The 23,223-nt window shown below is 39.3% G+C and overlaps 1 protein-coding gene across 11 annotated transcripts in view; it reads right to left on the reverse strand.

The window, feature by feature from the left end:
• Positions 1 to 23,223, reverse strand: part of LOC6736659 (protein nutcracker) — a 91,251-nt gene that overhangs the window by 51,385 nt on the left and 16,643 nt on the right. For 6 of the 11 annotated variants that reach the window (XM_044922967.1, XM_016170286.3, XM_016170279.3 and 3 more), the window contains 3 exons: positions 2,532 to 2,696; positions 2,367 to 2,465; positions 418 to 849 (listed from right to left, as the gene is read on the reverse strand). In XM_044922967.1, the coding sequence (XP_044778902.1) occupies positions 418 to 849; positions 2,367 to 2,465; positions 2,532 to 2,696 (696 nt within the window). Of the gene's footprint in view, positions 1 to 417; positions 850 to 2,366; positions 2,466 to 2,531; positions 2,697 to 13,494; positions 14,488 to 20,640; positions 21,099 to 23,223 lie in introns of those variants that run through there. The other 5 variants (XM_016170281.3, XM_016170280.3, XM_016170282.3 and 2 more) reach the window with 2 other exon arrangements.

A 23,223-nucleotide genomic window follows, 5' to 3' on the forward strand; every position in this document is an offset into this window, starting at 1 on the left:
TCAGTGCCTATAAAAGGTCAAAAGAGCACTCCTTTTAAATTATTTAAACGGACATATTTTCCTTTCATAAAATTTTAAATTGAGAACTCATTTTTTTGAATTCCTCTTTGCAAGCAACTGCTCGCTTTGAATTTATAAACTGCTTGAAATATGATAACATAGAATGTGTTGCATACTTGGCGGCTGCATGTTGAAAAACGCATGTAGATATCATGTAGAAGGCGTGTAAAATATAAGCATTTCAGATGTGGTTTGTTTAATACAACCATTTTTGCAATAATAAATTACTTTTCAAGTTTTTTGATAATCTATACAAAATATTATAATATTTTGCATTATTATTGCTTTTACCCCAATACATTCTCATAGCTCCATTCATTCATAATGATTCAAATACATTTCTTTGTCGAAACTCACCGTTATTGTTGCTGATGGCGAATCGCTGCTGCAGCTGCTGTGCCAGCGCCTGGTGGTGCTGAGCCAGTGGTGTTAGGGGTGGTGGTGGTTGCCCCACACCCAGTTGCTGGGGCGCCGACTGCGAGTGCGGAACGCCGCCGCTGAGGGAAGATGTGTCCGAGGAACCGTCGCCTCCGCCGCCGCCGCCACCCACAAGGCCATTGGCCATGGAATTCTGTGGATTCTGGTTCTGACCGTTGAACTGCTGCACGGAGATCGAGTTGGGAAGTCCCTGGTTCAGCTGCTGCTGGGCGGCGGAGATGAGCGGATTGCCGGTGGTGGCATTTATGGAATTGTTGGCCTGGCTCATGGAATTATTGTGGACGGCTGAGTTGAGCAGGGATCCATTCGCGGTGGCTCCACTATTGCTGTTGTTGTAATACGACTCCTCGCCTGCAATTCGAAAAAGCACAGATAATCAATGTCCTGTTGTAATTGAGTCCTTAGAAATAGCAGCTAGACTATTCTTTACTTTTTATACGGAATATACAAATGTCTAGACGTTCCTTTCTTTCTTTACTTTCGCAAAGTAAGAAGGAAGAGTAAACCAAGAGTGAGAAGGGACTAATATATATAAATTATATGCTTTTAAAAAGGCTTTTGAAAAATAAGCTATGGTTAAACATTTATAAACTTGTGTTAATAACCACTAACAAAAAGGATCAGAAATTTAAAAAATCGACATGTTGATTAAATTTCAGAAATATTTATCAGAACACCGCTTTAGATAACACTACCCATTCATAAAAGCTCTATTTAAGGTGTATATAGCGACAGCTTTCTCTTGGCGAAAGCCTTTCTCTGAGTGTCGCCATCTGTGGTCGAGTGGCGGCATAAAACTGCTTGCTTTGCCTGCCGCAAGCAGCTCAAAGTTGAGGTAGGTTCGGGATTCTTGCAGCACAGCCCACCGCCCCCTTTCCTTTTCCTCCACAATCTCATTTGAATGCATTTCGCGTTTTATTGTGGACGGCTGGTTCTTGTCTTGTTTCCCCTTGGATGCCTCAACTGGCCATGGGCATGGACAATTAGCCGCCACTGATTAATTGACATTTAGCGGAAAAGTCGCGACTTGGCGACGAGACAGCAACTCGTAAAGTCCGCTGACAAGGCGCCTCCTTGAGGTCCACGCCCCAATTGCCACCTTATGTGCCTCCTTCGCTTCCTTTGCACTTAGCGAAATATTAGTTAAAACGCGAATTCTTCAGCATCTTTATACGCTCAAGCGCTAATTCTTTAGCATCTATAGGTTATTTTCTCTCTCTGTACAGCCCCATTTGTTTTCGTCTTTCACCACAACACGGCCAATTGACGAGCTGCCTGCTGCCTGCCACAGCTCAACTACGCAACTCAAGCGGAAGGAAGACGCTTCTTCTTTGGCAAGCAAACAATTTAGCAGAGTGCTAACCTGTCTAGTTACGCAGATCGGGCAGATGGGGGAGGTGGCTTCGAGGGGGGGGATATCACACTATAAGCCTTGGCTATATCGTGCGTGGCTTATGGCCAATTTCCGTTATGCTTGCGCTTTGCTTTTGCTGCTCTTCTGGCTAAGCCGTAAGCAAAACTTGCCAGCAATTGGCAGCTAACAAAAAGTTTTGTTGCACATGGCAAATAAAACAGAAGAAACTAAAGAGGGGCACAAATAAAACAAAAGAAATGGATGGGGGTCTCCGAAAGTTGTGGGAATAATCAGCAAGTTAATTTGTGCGATTGGCACGCATTAAGAGATATAGCAAATGTATATTTCAGCTCGAGTTTTATGGGACTTTACTTTTATATATATAGCCCCATTTGATTTATGTAAAAATTCAATAAAATTAATAAAATATTTGATCCATTCTAACTAAAATTTAAGTAAGGACTATTTCAAATGACTCTGTAACCTTTAAGTTCTAATACTTTTGAAAACTCACCTGGTTCTGGAATATTGCCCAGGGGACTCTCAGGCATTAGAATCCCCTTTTGCACTAGCTCATCACGATTGGCACGCACAGAAATCTTACGCTCCAGGGCTAAAGAAAATCATATTAATTGATATTAAGAATACTATATTTTAAGGCATCTTCTGATTTACTTACATTTGGAGGCCGCCTCGAACTTCTCGCTCTTCTTTTTCCGTCGCCATTTCCAGGGCTTGAAGAATCTGCCCAGGGCACTGAGTTTGCTCTTCCTTTCCAAAGGTGGCGTCCTAGTGCCCGAGCCCAGGCTATTTGTGCGTATGGCAGCTCCATTCTGTTTCTTAGCTGCATTCGAAAACGAAAACGAAGAGGGGCACAGTTAGTAATTAGCATACATGGCAAACATTTCAATGAAAACGCTCTGCCGGAAACGGAAGCGGGCGTTCCCCCATTTTGGGCCACCGGTTATTAAATGGACGCATTCCACGCCCACTTTTACCGCTACTGCGGCGGAATGTATTTTTTTGTTTTTTTTTTTTTGCTTTTCCTGAAATATGTGTGCAAACTGCAATTTCATACGATTGTGCAATCATTAGCGAAATGCTTTGCAAGCTAGGAATTCAGTAATGGATTTATTCACAACAAAGAAATACAAAGTGCACTGCCAACGGTGCGTAAAATCCTATTACTCAGGTCATTAAAAGGGAGGATTTTTAAACAAATTATTGTATAAAAATGAACGGCAAATTTCACTTCAAATTAAGCAAAATTAAATGTACTTTCCAATTTTAAATATGTATTCCGAATTTGAACAACCCATCAATGCCTTTTCCCTTTGATCAAACGCAACAGATAAACTTTAAATTGAACGTAAAAGGCTTATAAATATATTCAGTCAAGCGAATGAAGTTTCCCAGGGGAATCTCTGTATTTATTCCTTCAACTGGACAAATATTTAAATTCCTACTCTGCTATTTGAGGCTCCATGTCAGTTTGCATTGGGAAATCTCTTACCCAAACAATTGATGCCGAGGAAATGGGAGAAATACATACCAGTACACAAGCAAAAGGATGAAGATAAGGCAAAGAAAAGTCAACAAAAACAGCACTAGATATGTCGACTCATTCCGAAGTCGGACCGACCAATCCCGCCCACTTTTCCCTGCTGTTGATGCTGCTTTTTCAGATAAGCTCTGGCATAAAAAAGACTACACCCACATGGTGAAAAACTTTGAAGTGCTGCCTGCATTGAAGCGTTGAAATTAGGCTACCTGAGCATAGGAGAAAAATGCGGGGAGGGCTGGGGACTTTGAGGTAGAAAAATAAAGGGGAACCAACTGTAAAACTACTGCAAATGGGCTAACAACTATTTGGCTTCCTGATCTTCTTACCATAACTGGGCTTCTCTCGCAGCGACTGCTCCAATTGTGGTCAATTGTTGGTCAACAGCAGCAGCAGCCAGTTACATAATAAAAACTGGGCGGCAGGGGGGACACAAGAAGTGAGTCCAGCATCTTTAAGTTGCTTCTGGTTTCGTTTTGTGTATCTCGCAAATGTGTGCCACTTTGAGGGAATTACTTTGGCCAGCAGCAGACGCCCCACAAAGAATAACAGCTAGGAAAATCTTCGACTCATTTCGAATGGCGCCAACAAAGAGAATCGCGCAGCGGCGGGGGAAATGCGGAAAATACCCGGAAAATTGGGTGACAAATTCACTTGGTGAACATATTTAGTTGGAAAGAAATTTCAACAGTCACTAAATAATTCATTAAATATAAAAACTGTGCAAATGTTAGGATATTTGTTTATATTTTAAAAGTATTCCAGCTCATCTTTAAAATCACTTCAACCTTTAAGTCCTAAAATAATTAACTTATAATTGGTTTAATTCACATGCAAAGGAAAATGACTTAATTTATACCACTGCTTTTCACGATGTTTGTTTTAATTCATTTATTCATATGGCTGGGAATAAATAGACCCCTGCATCTTCCCACACCGAGCAGCTAATTAATTTCAAACTAATTTGTTTCCCAGTCCAAAAGACCAAAAAATCGGCATACCCAACCCGGCTGGTAAACAGATTACACATCATCAGAATCTCAGCACGAGACCAGAAATTGTTAAGACGAAATGGCAATTTCGGACGCGTCTTCCCCAATTTCCGCGGCTGTTTCCCCGTTCTTTATTTTTTTTTATGGCCCAAAGGGAAAACCAAATACAAAATAAGGCAAATAATGTGCGCTATATGCAAAACACACGAAAATAAACAACGCAGTCGACGTTGTCGTCATTATAATATTTTTATTTCATTTTCTTTACACGATTTTCTGTGGCGAGAACCGGTTTTGGGGAGCTTCGTTGGACGTTTGAATGAATGCAGCAGCTTCCAAGATTTTGGCTTCGAAAAAAAGCGTCAACGAGTACAACAACAACAAGTACAACAAAAGCCAGTGAAGGGCGCGGCAAAAGCAACAGCAACAATATCATAAAAAACAGCAACAAAATCAAAAAAAAGTATTGCTATGCGAACGCGTGGAAAACGGGTTTTCGCGAAAGTTGTTGTCATTGTTCGCTTGTTGTTGCTGTTATTGTTTTCGCTGCTATTCTCGCTTGAGCGGCAGTTTTTTGTTACCAGTAAGGCATTGATAAAAAGAATTATTCACAGATGAATAAATCTGACTATTTAATATGAATAACTAATGTTTGTGTTTATGAACCTATAATATATTAGGAATATTTAGATATTTATTCCATGTATTTTATGAAGTATCCACTTTAAGAGTAACCACTGTAGTGGGTCTCAAATTTTTCGGGGCGCCCGCCAGATTCGCTTGAGGCCAAAAGCGAGACAGTTAAAGAGGCAGAGAGAAAACCCAAGAAATATGGCTGACTCTTGCTGGAAAAATGTTTTCTTCTCATTGTTGTAGGTATGTTGCACGATGGATGGATGGGTGGAACCTCAAAGGGGGTAGGGAAAACACAGTACTTGGGTAAAAAACAAGCCATAAACTGGCAACCAGATGAGAGTCAAGGAGTAAAAGTATGAAAACATCCATTCGATATGCGGATAAATTATTACGAGCACACAAATTATGAATGTTTAAGCTGGATTTATATGCAAAGGGTTCAAAACGTATGTATTTTCGCTTGAATTTGCAGCTTAAAGAAGCTTTGGTTTTTATACATTAAACTTGTTCATTTCTTATATGGTACATCTGTTCGTAACCTTTGATCTTACCTACATGCACGATCTATTGAAGGTGTACGAATTCCGTTCTACGTAAAATGTCAATTGGCGTGTTCCACTTTAAAGCGCACTACTCGCTTATAAATAAACAAAAATCGTCGCTGATAACTACACCGCAAACACGAAGAATAAATATAAGAGTATAAAAAACGGACAGCTAACAATAACATGGGGGAATTTATTTGCACAACGTGATGTGCTCAACAATTTGTTAAAATAACACAAAGAAGAAGAGCTGAGAAATAAACTTAAGCCGGGGATTTTAGGCAACTAACAAAGTCAGAGGTATATAAATTATATCTACGACTTTATCGCATGCAACACATTTTGTATTTGAGCCAACGAGTAAGTTACCACAAAAGCAAAAGTGAGTGAAATATTCAGAGACTGAGGCTGACACAACATGTCAAAGCTGAAATCCCACAAAAACAAACCAAAAGTTAATTACAGCGAATAAGAGTAATGTATTGGTGGTGGGTGCGTGAGAAAAATGTATTATTATTATCGTAAACATCTGTAAATGTAAATTTCCCTGCACACTCGAAACATTATACTAACAAATAATTTCGCATACCTTTTTTTTTTTGGTAACTTTAAAGCGTAAATAAATTATTATCTTCAAGACTTAATTCAAAGCACGGCTCATCTCTAGCGAGAAAAAAACATGGCCAAAATGTCAGACAGGTTGAAGCCTTTGGCGGAAAGTGAAACACTCGCAGAGAAAAGAAAAAGTGTAACAAATTGTGTAAAAAATAAATTGCAATTTTCTCTAATTTGCACCCCATGCTAATTTCTTATAAAATACATTTTCGGTGTGCCTTGTTTTTCTGTTTTTTTGAAGGTTATTCGGCACTAATTGAAGCCAGGCAATGGCAATTACAAATGAATTGAACGCACACCGAGTCGCTGGCAATTTGTGGGCCCGGTCTAATGTCGATTTGATTGCAATATGAAGCCTGAAATTAAATGTAATCGTGTGCAATCGAATTGGCAAGTGAAAGGGGTTCGTTCAGGGGGTGAGGGGTATAGGTCACGCCCGGTGGCACGTAGTTGGGCAAGGTATCGAAAAAGCATCGCCAGTCAAATGCACATGCACAAAATTTTAAAATCGCATTACGTATACGCAACGTTGCGCAGCAAAGGGAAAACATGGCGGTGTGGGGTGTTGTATTGATTTGAATTTGTTTATTTTCGTATACAGTTCGTGAATGAACCGAAGCATTGAAGCATAGTCATCGGCAATGACAAAATCCGAATCACTTTACACCGCTCCTCGATAGTTGTTGACATTGAGCAGAGTGAATGACAGCTAAATTACTATGGTCACTATATAGATTTACTGATTATTAAGATCTCTAAAAATAACAGAGAGTGAAATGATCAAGCAGCAAACTTGAATATTTATAAATAATTTTAAAATACTGCTGGAATGCCTAATAGCATCTTTCACCTGCCATTCGAGATTTATTGTCATCAAATTCCAATACAAAAATACCCATGATTTCAAGCATCTTATTCACCTAAACCCAAGGCAATCAAAGTTGCAGCTAATTGTATGCCGTTGCAGGCACAATTCCCATTATTTGCCGGCAAATTGCCGGCGTCTGTGTCAAAGTCAATTATGAAACCAATTTCAGAACTGATTCCCGGCTTCTCTGCCCCATCCGTTTCTCCATTTCTCTATGTTTCTCCGCATTTCTCCCTACAGAGAGAGAGAGAGCACGTAATTGGTCGAAATTCGTGTGGCTAAGAATCGTTCAAATTAAACGGAGAAGGAGACTTTATGAATAATGGAATGGCAATGAATCATGCGACGATCGAACGAATGAACAATAACAAATTGCATATTAAATGCTTGGCCATAAATCGTCAAAGACTTTGCAGCTGCCTTCCATTTTCTATATTTTCTTTTTTCCAGCTCTAATAAAATCCCTCATACGCCCAGTTGGACGCTTATAAAATGCACGCCGCTAATTGCATTGACATTTGACATCTTCCGAAGGGTTTTATAAATAGACATGAACATCGTCATCGGCTTAATTGCCTCGTGTGTTGGAGAAAAAATTGAGAAAATCTCAAGGGTAGGGTCTCAAATTTCCACATATTACTTACATTACTCTGTTGTTCATTTATCTTTATTTAAACAAGGTTCAATGTCCTATCGTCTACGAAATCGAAGATAAATATTTACAAACAACTTACAAGATATTTTGAAATGCAAATAAAGCCCCCAAGCAAGACATAAAAATGTTTTTCTGTAATGGCCAAATGAATTTCAATCATCGACCTATAAAAATAAAATTGAACTTCAATTTGAGCACACAGCACATTTTAATTAAAAATCCTTGAAAAATTGTTCGCTTTTATTTGGCATTTGTTTAATCAGCTCACAAAATAATTTCCGCAAATGTATGTCAGGGTTATTTAACTTTGCATTGTATTTTCTTCTTTTTGCTGGCTAGCAACAGAGAATTTTTGCATAACATTCTTATTAAAATCTAAGCCAATTTTCAGTACATTGTTTACATTGTTTTACAGCCAGCAAAGTACAATAGTACAAAAAAATAGGAAAATATAAGTACACAAACTACAGAAAGTTGAAAATGTTGATAAACTAATTTGCGTCAGAGCCTTAAAGTTGTCTGGAAATTTGCATATAAATTGTTCAACATGTATGAGAAAATAACAAGTAAGCAATCAGAATAAATTACTTTAAATATTTGTGATTTAATTATTCCCCTTGCTTTAAGCTTGCGGTAAAAGCAAATAAATTTATGCAGCCCATCTTAAATTGACTGTAAAACTTTGAGCCATCTGAATGCATCTTAAACATCAATATCTTTTGAATGTAAATTCTTAACACAAAAGACAAACTTTAACTACTGTTAATTGATATTTTTGCAATGGCTGGCAAACAGTTTTTCACATCGGAAAAACTTTGTCCGCCGTTGAGTGGCAAACTTTCCAACTGTCAAATTGGCCAACAGCCAGACAGATAAGGGAAATCTGGGAAAAGTGGGTAGGATGGAAAATGGCAACGCAAACAGAATCCGACACCTGGACAATGTCTGGTCGGATGTCTGCACAGGATGATAATGACGACGACGTTGACGATGATGACACTCAACGGAAATGAGCAGCAAACTTTGACACATTTTGCACAGACTGTACTTAGTCTACATATCTGTCCCGCCGGAAAGAGACGGACAGCGTAAGTGTGCAAGAGACAGGGCGAAGTGATATCAATTTTGAAATGGACTGGATCCCAAAAACTCTTGACCTGCAATGCAGCTTCCTCTGTCTGGCCATCATTCGCAGTTCCTACTCATTAATTAAGCGCAGCAACCAGATGAATACTGACAGACACAAATCTGAATACATAAATGCACTGAGAGACCAGTTTTGGATTTATAGATGTTCCTCAGTTCCTCAGACTTTTATAAGAGCAAATTTCATAGCATTTTCTTATTTTTATATTTTTGCAGGATTTTTTCCCTGCAATCATTACATATTCACGCATTTTTATTCACAATCAAATTGAAGTTTACACAGACTCATACATATTCAGCCATTAACAGCAAGCAAATTGCAATCTTTGTTGAATGGATTGGGGTTCTTTTGAATGCAGCACTTTTTGTGCTGAACTCTGTCGATTGACCGATTAACATAAACATTTTCCTGATTAATGGCCGTCGTGTTGGCTTTATGTTTTATTTGGCCTGGGTGCGGTCCATTCAATGTGATCGATCATTGTTCGATGGCACTATGGGACACATACATATATAGAAATATAGCTATAGTATTCAACGTACTCTGGACCAAGTTAGTGGCACTAAGTGAGTTGGCCGTGGGTCATTACAGACGTCGGTTCATTAATCATATTCCTCGGATCATCAATGGGTCATGGCTTCGATTGGTTACCTGGTTTCTAAGTTTATTGCCGAAGCTTTTTGTTCAAGAAGCTGTCAGGTAAATGTGTTAAAACGCTTTCAAAACTTGTGAAATGAAGTTTAAGCCGGCGGCTAACATGAACTTATAAAGGTTTTCAAGATAAATTCAGGTTGTGGCACTGGGAATTGTTAAAGGCTACATTCTATGATATTTTGTGCCTTAAAAGCACAACCTCTATTTCCTCAAATTCTTCGCATTTCGCATAGTGCAAAAAAAACCCAGTGAGCAATCTTCCGATACCCCAATCGACCAGTAAATAAATACTTATCAATCATGGGTAAACTCACGTTTTATGCAAACAACTCTTATCTGGCAGTAACCAAAGCCACAGTTCCCAAACAAAAGTACCAACTCAAAGCAATGCAAAGAGAACACCGCTCGGTGACTCAGAAAGTTTATCGCAACTGAAAACCAAAGACAGCGACAAAAAAAATATTAAAAATCTTTTAAAAATTACAAAATATTTCGCACTTCGCTGATGAAGTGGATAATCATCTACAGTAATCAATAGTAATCATTTCTGGCCAAATGCAATTAGCACCTTCGATTGAACCCACACACAAGAACGCAAAATAAATGTAAACACGCAGAGAGGCTTACGTAAGAATCCAAATTCAAGATTGTAAAAACGCCCACTTCCCTCTGCGGCAGACAGGCCAAAAATAGAAGAATTCTAATCAGCCAAACATTTTGACGCCGATATATTGATTAATTCCATTCGGTTCGATTATGGCCCCATAAATTCAAAAAGAAAAGAGACAGCATGGCCAAATTTTGCCCCAATGAACGTCAGTCGCAAAAAAAAGGAAACTAAATTTGGATGCCAAAAATGAGTGGGTTAAAGAGAGCGAAGGAAGCCAGGATACGCAGTTTCCAGTGGGTTTCCATTGTCTACCTGTCTTTTGTAGTGTATAAATAGCGGAACACAGGACACATCCCCTTCAAAAAAAACCGACAAAAGCTGGAGACTGCTCCTCTTTATCCCCCATTTGGAGCCCACTTCATGTGTCAAGTTTCAAGTTCGTCATTAACCCCCAGTTTTTGTGGCAGAATTAAGTGCTCACATGTTGTTTATAGGCTTTTTATAAGCGGCACGTTTCTACCACTCTACTAAATTTATAGTATATAAAGTTTGGGAAGATAGATTGGCCTGCTAGCAAATTAAAGTCATTAATAGTTAATAGATAATTCTTACTGTTTTTAATGTTTTTTATAAATAAATACTCTAATGGGTTAAAGAGATTATTCCGCGCATATGTGCCTGATTTGCCTGACTTTGTTATTATTATTCCTGCTACCGTTTCGACAACTTTGTTTGCTTTTTGGCGTCCGTCGGCTTTCAGCTCCAGTCAACTCGACTTGCCTCCTCATTTCAGCACTCCACTTTTATGGCTACTGTGTTTTTTACGGCTAATGGGCAGTAACTGTAGATCTGACAGCGAAATTGGCGTGCAAATTGAAAATAGAAAAACGGGCAGCAAAAAATACAGAAACAAGTTCAGAATCGAATCAAATTTTAGGTGAAGCGACGACATTGTATGGAGTTTATGGCCTTATTACGATGGAAAATTGGAAAGAATAATTCTACTAGAACAGCAGCGTCTATTGATTTGCACAGCTGGGCAAAAAAAAAGGGTGAACAATTTCCAGAAGACTTGCCCGCCAGGGAAAATGAATTGAAACTAAATTGAAAAGCGTTTTCAGGTGGCAAATGGGTAAGGGGATCGGCAGTTAGTTCGATTTATGCTTTATTGAAGGCAATTTGTTGTTCGCCTTTTTTGCGAACCAGTAATTGAACATCGTAAATTCCCATCGCCGGTTTCCACCCCGGTTTTTTTCTTATTGATTTTACAATTTTTGCAAATAACAATAAAACACACAAATGCCATGGGAAATAACACACAAGTCATTTGGAGGGGAAGCTTTTAATTCGGTGATCAATTGATGACCAGGCTATAAAGGCAGTTGTTATATAAATGCTTGACAATTTCGCACATCACATCACAACTGCAATGAAAGCAACACGTAAAACAGAAAACTCGATTTAATCGACACCACTTTTAAACAAAATAATTGCAAAAATATTCAAGGAATGCGGCTAAACCAAAAGCAGTCAAACAACAATAAGAAAATAAAACAAAACCACACAGAAACAAAGACGTTGACTTCCACACATGCACAGAAAACAATTGGACACCAGTTTTGTGGTTAACCACAATGTGGCTATAAATATATGATCATAAGTAACTTACTTTGGTAACTTTATAGATACATCCATTACTAATCATTTTGTGTTGAAAATATCTTGACATGTGATCTTACTAAATTTCAAATATAAAATGACATTCAAATCTGACGCCTAACTTTCATTTATTAAACTTCATATCAATCAAGATCAGAGCATAATCTCTATTTTAATATATATTTTATTTTTTTGTCGTGCACCTTGCGTTGAACACCTGTGTTTACGTACATCCAACCTCCTCACATAACTGGAATGAATCATCCACTCTGGTTTGACACACTGAATTAGCCCACATCCATCCATCTCCTATCTGGTTTTAATTTGTTTTTTCCAGACGCATTAAAGAGCCATTTCCATTCTCCACTTGAACTTGAAATCTTCAGAAGAAACTGAGACTGAGACAAAGGCAAGTGCAAAGCACTTTAATTGCATCTTTAGATGCCAATAATGCGAGAGTTGCCCCCCGAAAGTTAGCTAATCTGTCTAAAAATAGTCAACAAGCTCATTTGGGGGCTTTATTATTTTATTTTCTCTCTCGACTGGAATTAAGTTTGCTTTGATTGATGATGCCCGATTATTATGAGTCACTCAACTCGAAGTATATCTGTGATATTTATATATATATAAATAAATAAAATAGCGAAAGAAATGCCAGCGGGTAAGTGGGTTAAGTTGGTCCACGGTGATTTGTATTGACATGTCACGGTAATCGGATATGGGGCACAAATGATTGCCACGATGACTTGTTGAATGAGCCCAATAAAAAGGTGGCAAATAAAAGGGGCACATTAAATAAGAGAGCATAAATCAAACTGTGCCCAGTGATAAAGATATTTAAATATATATGCATAATATAACTTGTTTCACGGAAAAATAAATAAATAAAGAAAAAATTCGAATTTAAATTGAAGTTAAAAGAATTTAAGGAAATGATACTATTCAGTTACATTCACTTCAGTTTGAATATAATTCATTTAAACATCTGTTAAAGAAGTTTTTGTTTGCATGCACATTTCAAACTTTAACCCCCATACTTCTTTTTTTTGTTAATTCGTTTTTTACACTTCAATGCAGAACGGAAATGTGCTTTTTTTCATCGTTTTTCGTTTCCCATTTTCCCATTTGTGTTTGCCCGTCGACGGGCCCCAAAATGGTTCACTGCACTTGACTCTGCGATTGTGGGCGGTTGGTGGAAAAACGGGGCGGGGCTGCGTTTGGCAGCGGATTGGGTTTGTCAACGCTTTTATCTGATGCCTAAAGCGAAACAATATGCTGAACGACAGCGGGGGAGATTCTGGCAGAGGGCACAGCTTTAATTCTTCTTTTGTGCGCACTGCACACACATCAGGTGTGACATACAGAGGGGTAGGGGAAGGGGTAGGGGAAAGGGGAATGGGAATTTCGAGGGTGCGGTCCAAAGGGTGTAGCTCCAATGGAATGCGGTTCCCCCTTTAAAATTGATTCAGTTTTAAAAACAAACATGAGTTTAAAGGGGACATTTTACACAGGCGTTTTAAAAGCGAACCAGTAAATAAAAGTTTAAAAATATTAAAGAGCTGTTTAGAAGAAAATCTTCTTCATAACTTCAAGAATAATTCTACTACTTTGCAAGACTTTACATATAATATTCCAAAGTTTGAGATGCCATACAACAATCCCTATTTATATTTCCGCAATGAAAACCATCGCAAACTTACCGCACTGCCCCCCGTTGATGGCCAGTCCATCCTTGGCCGCCTGCTGCTGCTGCTGCGCGTTGCTGCTGTGCAGGATATCCGATAAGGATAACGACGAGGCGATGAGCTGACGCTTCTCCTCGAAGTTGAGGAAGTCCATGGAGTTGCTGCGCTGCGGCGTGACTGTTATGGTCACCGACTTCTGCATCTTGGCGACCACACAGAGCTGCTGCTCCAGATCCGATGGGCCAGTGGACTGGGCGTTTGGCGAGTCCGGGGGCGTGGCAGCCTGGGCGGAGGGATGATCGATGCCATCGGTGAGATCGGGCGGTGGTAGCTGCAGCTGCTGCTGTTGCTGCTGCAACTGAAACTGTTGCTGCTGCTGCTGCTGTTGCTGGTAATTGTGGTTCAGTTGCATCTGATGTTGCTGATGCTGTCCGTAGTAGCTGAAGGCGGACTGAGCGGTGGCAGCGGAGTACGAGGGTGGACCCAGCGGCGAGTGGGGCGGAGCATGGGCCACCCTGGAGGCCGCAGCGGGTGACAGTTGATAGCCACTGTTGCCGGGTGAGTTCTGACCACCGTCGTGTCCATTGATGGCCGCCACCAAAGTGGCCAGATTATTGCGACTGGTGTTGCCCCGCTGCTGCGCCTGGAACTTCTGCTGCTGCTGCAGCTGTTGCAGCAGTTGCTGCTGCTGCTGCTGGTACGCCATCGGTGGATGTTGCTGCTGCACGTTGCTGTTGCTGCCGCTGTTGCCGCTACTGTTGCTGCCGTTGCTGTTGCTGCTGGCCGTCGACTGTTGGCTGTGCAACTTGTTGCTGCGCAGCGACATGATTGTCGAGTGGGAAACACTCTTACTCCTTCATTGTCACGTGACTTTGGCTGTTCGGCTAATTGGCGGTTAGCACGCCCGTGTGCGTGGCTTTTCCTGGGTTTTCTACGCTTTTCACCCCCACTTCACTCTTCTTGTGTCACTTTTTCAAGGGTTTCACTTTTCTTTCGGCGCCTTAATTGCTGCAATTAAAATGAGGTTGCTTGTTGTTGGCGGGCTTTTTTTGTTGCAAGTTGCCGTGCTTTCTGGGGCAGCAGGCAACAAAAACCGCAGTTTAACTAGGCACTTGTCACTTGATTTAGCCGCGAATTTTGCATATTTATGTTTCTCTTTAGATTGCTTTAATTGCCCGTCTAATATCTCTGAATAGCACAAGGTTTGTATCAAAAGGCAACAAAAACCACGCCTTCTCTTTTCACCTCTCTTCATATTCACAATTGTATATTTAAAGCAAGCAAACTTGTATCAAATTGAATAGTTATTGATTGCTTAGTCCATTTACTCAACAACTTGGTCAGCATTTGGTCAGTTGTAAAATAACACAATCAACAACAATATTCCTTACATGGGTGTCCCTTCGAGAAATGCAGCATTTTGCACAAATGCCACAAAAGCCACAATAAAAACACACAGAACGCAACCACTTGACGTTGTCATCATCAAAAACGCTGCAATTGCCAACAGCTGGTGAAGATTTTCCATGCCAAAAAGATGTGAAAAACCCGGTGTGAAAACAGAGTGAGAAGCGCACTGATGGAGTTGATGGAAATCCATCCAAGGAAATGGAGCATCATCATGTGCACTGCACCACTGCTCCACTCGAACTGAAACAAAAGAAGCTAAAACGACGGGCAGGAGGGAAAAGGGCTCCAAAGGATTTCTGGAGGATGGCCAAAGGCAACAAAGGAAACGGACAAGGACGAGGCAGCCGAAGGGAGAGCACTTCGAATTGAAGTGTCCGTGGGGAAATCGAGTGTAACCAAGCCAAGTGGGTTGAAGGAAAGGGGTTAAACACACGAGGGGAGCTACTTTCCCAGCCAATTTTCAGCTCTTTAAGATAAGCGAAAGGGGTAAATTGTGGCGATAATCGAAATAAGTAGAGAAAACTGATCACATATCTACATTTAAATTTTCGAACAAAAATTACTAGGAAATTTTAATTTAATTAGCACTAGCAAAGTAGAGATGATCTCATTACAAATTAGACTCTGCTTAAAAGCTTACAATTTACCCAAAGAAAATACGTTGAAAAATAAATCGCATTTTGAAAATCCGAGCAAAAAGAACTAAGAAGCAGACCCGCAGAACAAAGTGCGAAAATGCATTTAAATCCCGCTGGTGAAACAAATCCTTTTTGCAGCTCAGACAAGCCGAAACTCAAACTCGAATGGAAAGCCAAAAAGTTTCCCCACAGAATTTAAAATCCCCCCTTCTTACCCTTTCGAAAGCTCGCGGGAAGGTCAAAGGGCAACGAGTTGAGTCAGCTCGAGTTGGAGAAAATCTTATTAGAATGCATATTGGAACGCAGGTAGGTAACTTCGTTCAGTTGAAAGGTTCAGACCAAAAAGGGAGAATCGGAGAATTGGAGGATTGAAGAAAGGGAGAACAGCAGACACGCAAAGTGCACAGGTAAGCGGAATTGCGGCAAGATTATGATGATGACAGGATACACACAAAGGGGCACCACCACCATCCTGGAAATCGAAGAAAAAATAATAAACCATGCACGACAGCTGGAACCTGAAGATATACATAAAGGAGAACCCGAAGGTACAAAGGGCGGTACACAGGGGAAGAATCTCATAAATGCGGCGAATTAAAATTCAATTCGTGTTCCCTCCTTTAATTCGACTCGTTCTGCTTGTTTTCACTTTTTCTTGATCTTTGAGTGCCAGCATTTCGTATTAAGAATATTTAAGAATCTTTAGAGAATGTTTCATACGATATAATATGATTCATTTCAGAAAATAGCAAACTGGAAATATAGGTGAAAACTTTCCCAATATGATAACTCCAATTTAAGCACCATTTAATGACTGTCCGTCGTAAAAAGTGCCCGTATAAATATTTTTTAATTTCTTGCCTGGTCTGCTGGCCCACAAAGTCGATAGGAATTGTAGTGAGTTGTTAACCAGAACAGCGCTGGGCGAAATCTTGGCTAAGAGTAACTGTAACTAGGCTTTTGTGGTCCGCTGTCCGATGTTTTGTGGTTGTTTGAGTTGCCTGTTCCAGTGCACTGACTTTTGGCTCGTTAGCTTCGATTCTGTTTTGAGTCGGCAGTTAGTTAACTTTTTACTTTTTTTTATTATTTCGGTTTTGTGAATTTGGCGCGCGACTCGCATTAAAAAGGCGGCCAGGCGAGAACTGAAGAGGGCTCAGGAAGTGGCGAGGAAAGGGGGGAGGTGGGGGCTGAATGGGGAACATTTGTTGCTAAAGGCAGTGAAAAACAAACACTACAAAAAATATATATAAAAGTCACCCATTTGGTTCAAAACGTCACAGCTAACATACAAACTGCTTTTATCAGCTTAATAAAATAAAAACTATTTCGATTTGCCTTTGAATTTCAGGAATTTTCTATTTAAGTTGTATAAAATAAGTAATTAAGCTCATGTTCATGTGTATTTTTTCGTCAGAGCGACGAATTCAACATACAACTTATTTTTTTATGTCGACAGCATTTGTTTTAATGAACATCCATTGAAACGGGGTGCGAAAGAGACGGCGCCAGAAGAAAGAGAGGCGATTAAATTAGCAAATGCGTTGGTTGCAGGGGCGCGGGGACAAGGGGGCTTGCAGGGGCTCAAGGGGGTGGTGGGCAGGGTGCAACATATTGCATATTGCACATTGCACATGTGGAACGACGCGGGCAACTTGCAACGTCAGCAGGCGCATATTAAAAAAAAATATGAGGAAAAAGCTTCAACAAAGAGCGACTGTCCCCCTCTCGCTCGCTCGCAGTCTCCGTCTCTCTTCCACTCGCCTTGTGGCAAGTTCATTGAACCTCATTTACAGTTCAGTAGTTTAGCGATTTTATTCTCATGGGAAAGAGACGGCAGCAGCGTGGGCCAGAAAGAGACGCACACACTGAGAGGGAGGCCCGACTTTTATTTTTGGGGCAACTCTGGCTTTGCAAAAAGAAATGAACTGAAAGTCTAACGCCTGTAAAACAAATCTATTAAAAGCGCCTAAAGTTAAAGTATGGCAAAAAATATGGATAAAAATAAAATATTCCTTTATTTACTTCAGTATTTAACTAGTATTTTTAGTTGACCCAAAATAAGTCAAGAAATGCCTAAATGATAATGGTAATTTTGCCATTTAGTACTAGAAATGTAGTTCAAGTTATGGGAACATCCGGTTTAGGGAGTTTCGCCTGTAAAGCCAAACAATGGGCTGCGAAAAAAATCGAAATAAATGTGAGACAAGAAAGGAAAGCGTTGGGAACCAAATAGTAACAAAAACTAATGCGATTTGCGGCAGCAACATCAGCAAAAAGGAAAAAAAGCCTCTCAGATTCATGGATTTTTCGTTTGAGAGGCGCCGCCGCCAGCCAAAAGCAATCAAATCCAATTAAAAGCGAAAAAAATCCTGAAAAAAACACTCAGATAAAAACGGTGGAAGCAGAACTTTTGTGTACAACAAAAAATATTGTTTATGTAAAAGCAGCGGCGAAAAAAACAAAAGTATAACAATAACAACTTCCAGCACACGCGACTTTAAACAACAAATTTGTCGAACGCCGCAAGAAAATTTCAACGAACGAAGAAGGGAAGGGGGCAGAGATGGAGGAAGTACGGAGGCAGCAACAAACAGAAAAGGCAACAAAAACCGAAACAGCAGCAATGGCAAAACCAACAACAATCAACTCTTTTGACCAGCAGCTGTCGTACAGTGGGCTGCACAGTGGGCAATTAGGGGTGGATTAGCCATCAGGTGCAGAAATATTTTCTTTAAGCTACTCCTAGCTCTGAAACAGAAAAACACCTTTTAAATGCCAATCTGCTAATATTAAATAGAGAAATTAAATTGGGAAATATTGCGATTGTGCACAGTAATACCTCCAATTGACAAACAGCCCATTCCACTGTGCCCATGCAGCACAGTCTCCACAAGTACAAGTGTTCGGGGTTGCTGCTAATGGAACGCAATTCACAATTCACTGGGAATTCGCTATCTCTGTCTGCAGCACCCCTCTCTGTCGCTCCCCAGTCGCTCCGTCTCTTTCCGTCGTTGCAACGACAATGGCAGCAACAAAAGCAAAACAGCGGCAGACAGCAAAAACCAATGGACAAAAACACAAACAAAACGGTGGACAAGAGTCGTCATCCTCCGCTGTTTTTGTTGTTTCGGCAAAACTTCTTCATCCCGGAGAAGGGAAAGAGATGGGCATATGAAGGGTGAAAGAGACGGGGACAGAACGTTCGCATAAATTTAAAATTGCGCGCAAACGGCGCCCACAAAGCCAAACACCACAGTATGCAATTATCAAAGGAATTTTTAGTAAACTGCATGGTGATGTTTGAATGCTATGTTCCAAACAATTTGTAATTTTAGTTGCTCTGCATGGTCACACTGTGAATTTCGAGTCAGCTGACTATAACAGCTGATGCTCTACAGTAAACAATGAATTTTGAATCTCGAAAATGTCCTGTAGTTTATATCACTATTTCTATAAGTGCTCTGTGTAATCCTAGAATAAACTAAATGTAGTTTTTATTGAATTCTATTTTTCTTATGACAGCCTTAGTTTCAATTAGGCAAGCCCCACTGTCCGAAAACAACAAGGAAAGGCAATAAAAGGGAGCAGAGAATGCGTTTTGGGGGTTGCTGGATGCTGCAAAGGGGGGTGTTTCACAAAAGGGGCTGTCACTGTTGTGGGTGTGGGGGGGTCGAAAGTCGTCGCAAAGTGGAGTAAACTGAAGTCTGGAGCACAACAAAAAGTAGTAAAGGCGGCGGCAGAGGAAAATCCTAGGAGAGGGTGCGAAATCCCACAGTATACACACCACTACCAGACTTTTCCTATGCACATCTATGTACATATACAAATGGGTGGCACAAAAAAAAGGAAGAAAAGCGAAGGAATCTGTCTAGACAACATTGTAAGTAGATAAAAATATTTGGTCGGAAAAATCGGGCGAGGAAATAATGAAATATGTAATTTCCTACACCGTACACCCAACTCTTTCTTTCCCCGCCTATCACCACTACTACTATCTCTTTCCGGCAGGTAATACCATTTTTTGATAAGGAAGCAATTGTAGCACATTTCTCTGCTATTTTTTCAATTGCACCATCATTAAAATCGTGTTACGGATAAGATAACACAAGTTGGCGCTATATTTTTTCCCATTTTTCCCACTTTTCGTGTGAAAATTCCATTTAGCGAGGCAGCGTGTACGAGGCAAAATGAATTTATTTATTCATATTCAACATATTTATGCATTTGTATAAACAAAAAGCAGGTGCCCGAAATTACTGTAAAGCGTTTTTTGTTTACGCAAATGTTTGAATTAAGGAAAGAGAGAGTGAGACAGGTAACTGCTTATTCTTTGACTGGTTTATTGTTATTTTCTGTTTATGCTATTTTTATGGCCACTCTTTCAGCTTTTTTCAAATTCTTTTGTTATTGATTTTACTTTTTTACGAGGCATTTCTGGATGGTTTTTTAAATACTCAAGATACAGTGAAGCTTTAAAATGGATAGCTATTTATTAATAACTATTTATTAAATCTTTATAGCACTTCAAATGATATGAGCATATGAGTTCATTATCTAAAATACTTTTTAAAAATTGTTTTCATAATTGAATAATATAATGATCTTCTTTCATCTTTACTGAGCGTTCACTGTGATCGAATCCACATGAAAGTATTGTTTTTCTTTGCACCTTGCGCATTTTGTTTTGCAGCACCTGTCGCAGCTGATTTTCCATTCACACTATTTGTTTATCTACGATTATTATTTTTTTAGCTGCTCGTTAGCTGGTGAAATTCCCATAGAAAATTCATTAAAACCCAGCAAAGGAATTTTAGTGTTAGTTTCTCAGAGAGAATTCGATTGTTCGCTGGTGTGAGTGAGTGTGTGTGTGAGAATTGTTGTGTATGTGTGTGTTTAGTGTGTGAAGAGAGAAGTTGTAAAACCGGATTTTCCTTTTGGGCGCTTTCGTAGTTTTGTTGCCTTTTGCACTTTGCCTCGATCTTCGATTTTTAATAGCCACTTAAATTCGATATTGGGCTTTTAAAAAGTTACAACAATTTTCCTTTCTGCCTTTGCTCGCTTTTATTTTCTTTTCTCTGCTTTTGCATTTTGCATATCTTGCTTTTGCACTTACACTTGTTGATTATTTAATGTGCAATATTTTTATTGCGTTTACTTGCGCTTTTTCGTATTCTTTACTTTTCTCAGCTGCTTTTCACTAATAATTTATTTAAATCAAACTGACGCACGCACACTGCTGCACGTAGTTACGCACACACACACACGCACACACTTAAAACGCCAAGCGACGCGCCGGAAAAAACAACAAAAAGAACAACAACGAAGAGAGCGGCGAAACAACAAAAAGCAAACGTTTCAAAATTCTCTTTCGCTTTGCACCGCGAAATTCAATCAAATCGGAACTGAGAACATTGCTAATGCGATTTGGACTTAATGTTTATTGGGTTTCTACTATTTCGAAGTGAGCGCGACGCTGTTTTCCCGACTTTACGATCCCCAATTGGCGTTCGCGATGTGCGTTCGTCTGCTCTCAAAAAATTTGTGACAAAAAATTGTTTATATGCCGCAGTGTGGCCAGCTGCTTAGCGGCCGATAAGGCCGACTTTGGCCCGTTTCGCGGCACTTGTCGGCAGCGCGGTCACACTCGAGAAGAGAGCGGCTGGAAATTCAAAATTTAATTTGGCGCCAATTTTGATTTTAATTCTATTATTTAAATTCGTGATAAAATATCGTATTTATAACGGGCTATATTAAGGGTATTGAAAGATTAGAACAGTTTAGCTTCTTTTTAATTTTTTCACAACTATATACTCTTTGTTTTCAATTAAAATGTTCAATCTTTTTCAATATGCTACATATTAGCAAAAGCATTAGTCATATAAATCAAATTAATAAATTAATTAATAAATCAAGTGAATGTTAACAACGACGTGAACTTCGTTTGCCTTTCATTTCACATTCACAGCAGTTGATTATAGGAACTCAAATTGAATTAGATTTGCCCATTGATTTGCAATTCGCACCCACAAATTCCACCACCCGATGATAATTGCCAATTTGGGTGGAAAGCCAGAGGAGCACTTGGATCTGGAAAATGTCGAAAAACTATTGAGAATCAATTTGCATTCCGCACTAGAAACATCCAAATAATACGATACTGATTCCTCTCTCGAAAACTTTAATCCCCCAAAATCCAATGAGGCAATCGGCAAATGAAAATCTTTTCGGGCGAAGCGAAAGAAAAACAAGAAGCAACCGCACTTCAAAAGCAATTTCACCTTGTTTTTTCAAAAACAAATACACACACAGCAAAAATAGTGGATAAACAATGGCGCGAGGCAAATCTCTTTTCGGTCATATATAACTTTTCGGTAAGGAATTTCCCAAACTGCTCTTCAAGAATTTTCACGAGTGGTGGCGTCTCCTATTTTTAGGCTCACTACAAAAACACTCTACAGTGAGCTCTCGATAAAGTGAACAGTTGGTATAATCTTCTATATAGTAATATATAGAAGAAGTAAATGGTAGATTTTCTTAAATTTTACTTTGAATTTGAAAAGGAGTTTCATTTAAATTATTTTCTGGTTTGTTTTATTAAGTCACAAAGCTCGTCGTTTATTTCGGATTTATATTTCCCTATATATTTACCTCATATATAATTACAACTATTCATATACACTATGTATATGTGTATTTATATATGGTAAGTACTATTTTTATAAAACAGGAAACGGAAGTATCTTTCGCTCTAGTTGAAAATATTTAATGAGAGATAAAGATATATGTAAATACGAAAAGGGGGGCATGGCAAGGGAAAAACTCAGCGCTGGAATTTTGTTGTTGCTCCAGAAATGCCGGCAAATGAAAAGCGCAGGTCCGCAAATGAAAAACAGAATGGAAAATCCAAAGAGAAAAATATTTCTGGGAGAGAGCACAACAATGGCAGTTTGAGAGGCGCTTGAAGTTTGCGAGGCACTGCTTCAAGCAGTGTTTATCTACTGTTTATCGCATGCGAGAAATTTCTCGCCGGTGTTTTGTGTGACTCTAAAACTATTAGAAAAATCCATTCAGTAAATGATCGTTCGAATATTTTTGCGAACTTAATATTTAAAGAAACAATTTATGGGACTAAAATAATATCTTCAAAACTTTTCATTATATAAATTACATATGTAAATAAATTGAAAATCATAATTGTACCTTATACTTTTATGGTAAATTGTAATTTTTGTTTAACTCATATATTGTATTTAACATCTTTGATAATACTATTTTAAAATAGTATTGTGCTGTTGAATTCTCCCAACAGTTCATCGTTTTATTCAATAGTCAAGGAAAGTTTTCCACCCAGCGGAAGAAAATTCCACTTCATTCCGAGCGAACAATTCGTCTTCAATGTCAGTTTTCTCCCGATTCCATCGCCCATTTTCCCCGACCTTCTTATCCTTCAGCAAAATTAACTTGAGAATCTTGATAAAAGGGCTGCCATTCATTCATTCAGCAGCTTTGCCGAAAACTGTTCTCAATGCCAGAAGCTGCCAACTTAATTTATATTGTATTTAAAATGCAAAATGCACAGCATTCAACAATGGGCGAGAGCAAAGAAAGTGGGCGCTCGTGGCAAAGTGGGCGGGGCACAGCTGAAAAGCTGCTCAAATTTAACAACTTGACAAATTGAATGTTTGTGGAGCAAGCG

Source organism: Drosophila simulans, chromosome 3L (genome assembly GCF_016746395.2).
Source record: "Drosophila simulans strain w501 chromosome 3L, Prin_Dsim_3.1, whole genome shotgun sequence".
NCBI classification, from domain to species: Eukaryota; Metazoa; Arthropoda; class Insecta; order Diptera; family Drosophilidae; genus Drosophila; species Drosophila simulans.